At 35.4% G+C, this 7,087-nt stretch overlaps 1 protein-coding gene across 2 annotated transcripts in view; it reads right to left on the reverse strand.

Moving 5' to 3' along the window:
- Positions 1-1,137: 1,137 nt before the first annotated feature.
- Positions 1,138-7,087, reverse strand: part of LOC107700703 (dyslexia-associated protein KIAA0319-like) — an 11,109-nt gene continuing 5,159 nt past the window's right edge. For both annotated transcript variants that reach the window (XM_016502444.1, XM_016502442.1), the window contains exons 13-21: positions 6,169-6,317; positions 5,686-5,837; positions 5,450-5,588; positions 4,533-4,692; positions 3,592-3,728; positions 3,356-3,478; positions 2,801-2,891; positions 1,849-1,940; positions 1,138-1,727 (exon numbers count right to left, since the gene is read on the reverse strand). In XM_016502444.1, the coding sequence (XP_016357930.1) occupies positions 1,564-1,727; positions 1,849-1,940; positions 2,801-2,891; positions 3,356-3,478; positions 3,592-3,728; positions 4,533-4,692; positions 5,450-5,588; positions 5,686-5,837; positions 6,169-6,317 (1,207 nt within the window). In that variant the 3' untranslated portion in view covers positions 1,138-1,563. The remainder of the gene's footprint in view (positions 1,728-1,848; positions 1,941-2,800; positions 2,892-3,355; positions 3,479-3,591; positions 3,729-4,532; positions 4,693-5,449; positions 5,589-5,685; positions 5,838-6,168; positions 6,318-7,087) is intronic.

Below are 7,087 nucleotides of genomic sequence, written 5' to 3' on the forward strand. Positions count from 1 at the left end.
TTTGTGTTACTGGGTAAGATGAGATTTTTCAGAGAATATAGTTTATTTTTCTTACTACATTTAGTTTTAGATTGAAAAGAAGACAAAAATACTCATTTAAGGTTTTTTTTCTTTTTTTCCTTTTTCGCTGTGTAAATTTATTTTGCAGTGTAAATTCATTTAGGCAGAGAAAAAGAAAACCCAATTTACAATTAAGTGCAGTATGTTCAAATATAGGCCTAGGGGTGGATCCGGTGAGAAATCAAAGCACAGTCTTTCTTTAAAAGGGGGGAAAAAACAAACAAAAAAACCCAGTTTAACTTACTAAGGGTTCTATTTTTGTAATGAATGAGACTGTTAAAAATGAACTATTGACTGTGATGGGATGTTTTTGGGTGCTCATGCTTCTGGATAGAAAATTATATTTTGAAGTATTAAAGCATAGAGATTAATCAAGCAAGTTAACAAATTTGTCTTTGTGGCCAAATGTTGTAATTGCAAGTGTATTTTTAAAGAAAAACTGTTCTTTGTTTAATGTTTTTTTGTTGTTGTTGAAAATATCAATTCTCTATTGATATATCTAATTGTATTGTGAACTGTTATATGTATGAAAATATATTTTAGAAGTATATTCATTTTCTTACCTTAGGAGTGAAATTTTTGCAGATAAAAGCACATGAAAGTACAATGACTAAATATATAGCTGAAAGCCTTGGTAAAGAAACTTAAAATCTGGCCATTTCTGCTGTTCATTTAGTTGTGCTATTTTCATTAATATGCACACTGTTGTTTATGTGAACTCAATTTCATTGCATTTCTGCCACTGATACTATAAATACTGAACTTTTGTTTTGGTTATAAAACAGTCTAACCTCTGTAAAGGGCCACATGTCTTTAATTTTTTGCATCTCCAGCTGCATTAAAACAAAACAGAAAATAGGAGAAATGTATCTCCTTGTCACAATATGCCTGATACAACTGGCATCTATTGCAATTCGAGCTAAAGCAGACATTTTTAAAAGGTTGTAAAACCAGAATGCTATAAAGACAAAGACCAGTGTACAGTATCAGTATACCAACAATAACAAAAATAATGCATTTCAATCAGGCACATTAACATTCAGAAAGTTCAGTACAAATAAAATGTTTTGCATAAAGGAATGGTATTTGCTTTTTTATTGTTATTATTATTTTGCCTTTCTCTGCATCAGTTATTTGCAACTTCTTCCCAAATTCTATCATAGAAGCATCATATAAATAACAAAATAACCAATGTAAATTGCTTGCACTGCGTCACTGAACATACAAGAATTATTAAGAACATAGTGAGATCAACTGCGATTATGTGAGTTGAATGCACAGATCTTTTTATATTCAAAATGAATATGCGATTGGTAATTGACAGTATCATTCAGCAAACCGGTGAATATTCATTACAAGACCAACTGCATTCAGTAGTCGATAAGTTTAGCAGCCCATTCATTCATCCAGTCTATATCTGCATCTGTATTTTTGGAATATTCAACAATACGCTTGCATTGTAAGTATCCACTATGAAGAAATGTCCATGTGTGCATGTGAGACTCAACCCTCCACAGGACAAAGGCTGAGAGTGTCTCCATTTCTGACCGCTCCATTGGCTCTGTTCCGAGATTTCCCGTAGTTGAAAAGGTTGTCCTGCTCACTGTCCAGCTCTGATTCTGACATCATCAGGCTGGAGTTGTGCTCGGTGCTCCTGTGTTTAATGTCTAAAGATGACAAATGCAGAAAGGTGAATACAGTAACTGCAATTACAAACCTAATGGTCTGCCTTTAAGCCACCATGGGCCAAAATACTGTGGCATAAAATAAATTGGGTCTGAAACTTACTGTACTTTGGCTGAAGCTCCATCCTCTCCTGTTCGTCCATATTGTCTAGTATTGTATACTTGGTTTTCTTCCTCACTTTTGTGCGTCTCCCTCTACAACAGTCCAAAACAAACACATGAGTATAGACACATACCACAGGTACACAAAATCATAGAACCCATAGTACATAGAACAAAATAGAACAAAAAATTCTATATGGTAAAAGTGAATGAGAACTGGTAATAATTCAATAATCATAATTTAAAAAGTCTTATTTTGTGTTTGACAGAAGAAGCATACAGGTTTGAAACAACATAAGGGTGAGTAAATGATGACAAAATTTACATTTTTGGGTGAATGATCCCTTTAATACTGGACTTGCATTACTGACAGGAAAAATACACTGCTGTTCAAAAGTCTTGGGTTGACAAGATTTTTAAAAAGTTTTTCCATGCTTACCAAGGCTGCATTTATTTGATTAAAAAATACAGTAAAAACTACTGTAAAAAAAAAGTAATATTTTGAAATAAAATTACAAACTGAAACAACAGTAACTTGTGTGTAACTTTTTTCCTGTGACGGCAAACCTGAATTTTCACTCATTTGTCAGTGTCGCATGATATTTCAGAAATAATTCTAATATGCTGATTGGGCGGTCACAAAATATTTATTATTATCAATGTTAAAAACAGTTGTGTTGCTTAATATTTTTGTGGAAACCATTTTTCAGGATTCTCCGATGAACAGCAAGTTCAAAATAACAGCATTTGATGAATAGAAAGTTCAAAAAACAGCATAAATGTCTGTCACATTTGAGCACTTTAATTTGTCCTAGCTGAATAAAAGTATTAATTTCTTTCAAAAAAAATTTTTTTACTGACCTAAACTTTTGAATGATAGTGTGTATAACATAATTCATGTCACATATTTCAATAGGCAGTTTGTCTACATGCAGTAATGGAATCTTTATCACCTTTTACAGCAGCAGACACAAATCCAGCTGATGGACAAGAGGAAAATGATTGTCACGAAACAAGAGATTGTGACATACAACACGCTCCAGTCTGTGAAAGGAGACAGAAGATTAGCCCTCAGCCTTTCCATCACTGTAAAACATTCTAATGTTTTCATGACAGAACATTAGAAATATCCTTAGATTATTTAGCACAACAGAAAGCATCAATAAAGGTACGTCAGGTTAGCAAAATTTTGTGGGCAAAAAAAAAGGTCCATTGTCAGTAGTATAGCGCTGCATGAAGCATCTCTCACACAGAGGTCACTTTCCAATCAAGCAGTCTTCTGTTGGTCAATGTGGCAAATTTGCCTGACCAACTTGAACCCAATGTGAAATCTATGCCCTCACTCGAAACTCCTGTTCATGTGTATTCCTACTGAAATAAATGGATTTCTAATGCGACATTTCAACGTGCAAAAGTAAATTTACCACACCTTATGACTGAACCTGCTTCTTAATCTTAATTGAAATTTCTCATTTACATGAGAAACCTTACTGGGATGTCACACTGACCACAATTGCTCTCGCCATCATCAAGGAAGCGGCGAATGGGGTTCTCCATCCAAAGAGGGTCACAGGAACAGCTCCTTGTTATGGGATCACACTGACCACATCCAGAACACAGCAGCAAGCACACTAAAATATTCAGCACAGTGGTAAAATCAGAAAGACTATATTATCAGCCTTTTTATTATATCATTTACCGTTCTCAGTTTCTCAGTGAAAGTAAATGGAAAAAAGTTACTCACTGACTGTGTCCACTCTTAAGACCTTAAAGAGCAAGAAGTCGGTTTTCTCTCGCAACAGCTGGTTTCTCAGCAGACGCGCGAGCTTAGGCCCTGGAATCGTACCATCAGGACCCTGCACTGAGAATCTAAATACTGTGCTAAACACAACAAACACATGTAGACTTCAACTAATCTAGGCTTAGTCTCTAGTAATTATGATTAGCTTAATTTAAAGGGGTCCTATTATGCTCTTTTACAAAGTCTTGATTTTGTTTTGGGGGTGTACTAGAACAGGCTCTAATACTAGGTTGTTCGAAAAACACATTATTTTTCACATATTTTACATTATTACAACACCTCTCTCCCCAGTCTGGCATGAACAGCTCGAATAGTTCCTGTATCAAATGAAGGCCCGCCTTCTGAAATACGAAATGTGTTGTGATTGGTTAGCTGGGCCAGTGTGTGTTGTGATTGGTTAGCTGGGCCAGTGTGTGCTGTGATTGGCAGCACTCGGCGCTTGGTCGGAATATGTAATGCCCCTTACCATAGCCGCCTGCGAGCTTCAGTGTAAATATTGCGTCAAAATCAAATCAATTTGAGCGCAATTTAAACCCGGATGATTGTAACCACTCTAAGTTCGTCTGCCTTGGGAAAGCTAGCGTGTCTCCGACATAGTGATAACACTCATTGCCTTCCCTAGTGCAGCTCAACCAGGTCTCTGTTTTTGTGATATGGAAAATATGCGTTGTAGTCCAAACGAGTCGTTCGTTGTAGTTTTTGAAAAGTGATTTCTGTTAAATAAAATATCTTCTTTTGAAGTGGACTTTGAGCTTTGTAACTTTGCAGATCTTTTTTATGCTCAAACAGCAACATTACAGACTAACTAAAGTTTAAAAACAGAGGTCAATAAGAAGTTCTCATTTAGATTGGTTTGGTGAGTTTGGTTATTGTATGTGTAGTACCTGATGTCTGACTGGCCGTGCAGGCCCTTCAGTGCAATGTCTGAGTCCAGAACATGCAGTAATGCTGCCAGCTGTCTCACCACCGTGTCCTTCTGTTCCTGACTGACCTGAGCCACGCCCACCTGCAGCTCAAGCTCCACCTCCTCTCGCTCACGTGGATCTGCACACAAATATCATTGGCATCAAACAAGCAATCTAAATTGATAAAAAGCTAAATGACTTAAAGGGGTAGTTCACCCAAAAAATAAAATTCTGTCATTGTTTACTGTTTGGTTACCCATGTTCTTCAAAATATCTTCTTTTGTGTTCAGCAGAAGAAAAAAACTCATACGGGTTTGGAACAATATGAAGGCATGTAAACAATTTTGGGTGAACTATCCCTTTAATTATTCAAAAATACTACCTAAAATGTTTACATTAAGGTAGAAATGTACTGAAAAGGTTTGTTTTAAAGGATAACATCATTCTGAAATACGCTACGTTTCAAAAATTGGGGGTCAGTTTTTTTAATATAAATTAATACTTTTATTCAGCAAGAATGCAATCATTTTTTTCAAAAGTGACAGTAAAGACATTTATAGTGTTACAAAAGATTTCTAGTTCAAATAAATACTGTTTTTTTTATTTTTACTTTATATCATCAAAGAATCCTAAAAAAAAGGTTTGCAGTTTCCACAAAAATATACAGTTAATATACCATACATACTTCAGAATATTACCATCTTTTACTGTATTTTTGATCAAATAAATGCAGTCTTGGTGAGCATAAGAGACTTTTTTCAAAATCATTAAAAAGAATCATGCCAACTCCAAACTTCTAAATAGTAGTGCATTCTAAGCAGGTACGACATGCCAAATAAATGATGTATTTTGAACATCTAGCAAATGTTTTCTACTATGAATGAGTAATATCTTACCAGGGCATACTTCCACAGTGGCTGTAGCCATGCTTGATCGGCCCTGGACATCAGTGACCCAGAGCTGGAACAGGTACGTTCCTTCTACCAGGTTGGCGAGGTAAAGGAAGGCGTCATGATTTGAACCATATAACACATCCTATTCTCAAAGTATATGAAACGAGAAAGAGAGACCACCAGGTAAAACAATGAGCCGTGGCAAATGGTATAGAAAGAAATACAAATATCTCACTCACCCCAGCAGCAGGGCTCTGTTCATCTCTGACCCAAAGAAAAGACACATTTGCTGTTCCGCTGTTGGACACGGAGCCCCTGAGCACCAGAGAGTTGTTGGGTAGAGTGAGTGTGTGGCTGCCGCTAGCATGGGCGACCAGTGGCAAGCTTTTTGCTGTGAATTTTAGAACACACAGAATTGCTGGAAACTTCCTAGAATACTTTATGTCTTTATTTTTGAACAGAATATCTATTGTTTTGTCATTAACGTCAGACAGCCTTCTTTTCATGAAATATTTCTCTTCAAAAGTGTTCTTGTTATGTCTTTTTTTTAAATAAATGCCATTTGGTTTGCTATTTTCTGACATGCATGCATTTTAAATGTAGCGTAGGAGTTCAAATATTTTTGGGGGTCAATGTATCTACACAAATAAGAGATAAAAAAACATTCAAATTACAGAAATACATGAAGTAACATATTTTCACATTTGCTTGATTCTGCTCACCTTCTTTAATGGTGATGGTCAGAACTGCGCTGTCTGTTTCTCCTTGCTGATCTGTCACAGTCAGCCTGAACTTGTAATTCCCAGATCTCAGGCCAGTTGCTATGGCAACTGCTTTATTGGCATCTTTTATCTTCAAGCCTGGAGGGCCACTTCACCGTTACATGAGGGGAGTAGTGATGGCACATCAATACACTTTTCAGCAAAATCCGTCACTATTCATGCAACACTAAAAGTGATTTAAAATTAAGAACCGTTTTGAAATATGAGAGTCTGTAAGGTAGTTATTAAGAAGCAGGATGACGCAATAACAGCTCCTACTGAAGCAATTTTAAAGACAATATGCTACGTTTGTCCTGTTATTTATGCAGTTGGGAAGTCTGGCTCATTTGTGTGAATCGATTCTTTTCAACAGTTTGTTTCAATCGAGCAAGTTCATTAAATTAGATTTAATGTTATTGTAAGACTTTACATGTTCCCAGATGTCCTGTGATATTTTACATGCTTTAAACATATTTTAATAAAATAAAACATATTTTAATAAAATGTACACTGCTGTTAAAAAGTTTGGGGTCTTTTTTTTGTGCAAGAAATTAATGCTTTTACTCAGCAAGTATGCATTAAACTGATCGAATTGACTGAATTGAATTACTTTTAAATTGTTTAAGACTTTTACATTATTACAAAGGATTTCTATTTCAAATCATTGCTGTTCTTTTGAACATCTGTTCATCAAAGAATTTGGAAAAAAGTATCATGGTTTCCACAAAGCAGCACAACTGTTTTCAACATTGATAATAACAATAAATATTTCTTAAGCACCAAATCAGTCTATTAGAATGATATCTGAAGGATCACGTAACACTGATGATTGGAGTAATGGTTGCTGAAAATTCAGTTTTGCCTACATAGAAATAAATTA

Source organism: Sinocyclocheilus anshuiensis, unplaced genomic scaffold (assembly GCF_001515605.1).
Source record: "Sinocyclocheilus anshuiensis isolate Anshui unplaced genomic scaffold, SAMN03320099.WGS_v1.1 scaffold782, whole genome shotgun sequence".
Classification (NCBI taxonomy): domain Eukaryota; kingdom Metazoa; phylum Chordata; class Actinopteri; order Cypriniformes; family Cyprinidae; genus Sinocyclocheilus; species Sinocyclocheilus anshuiensis.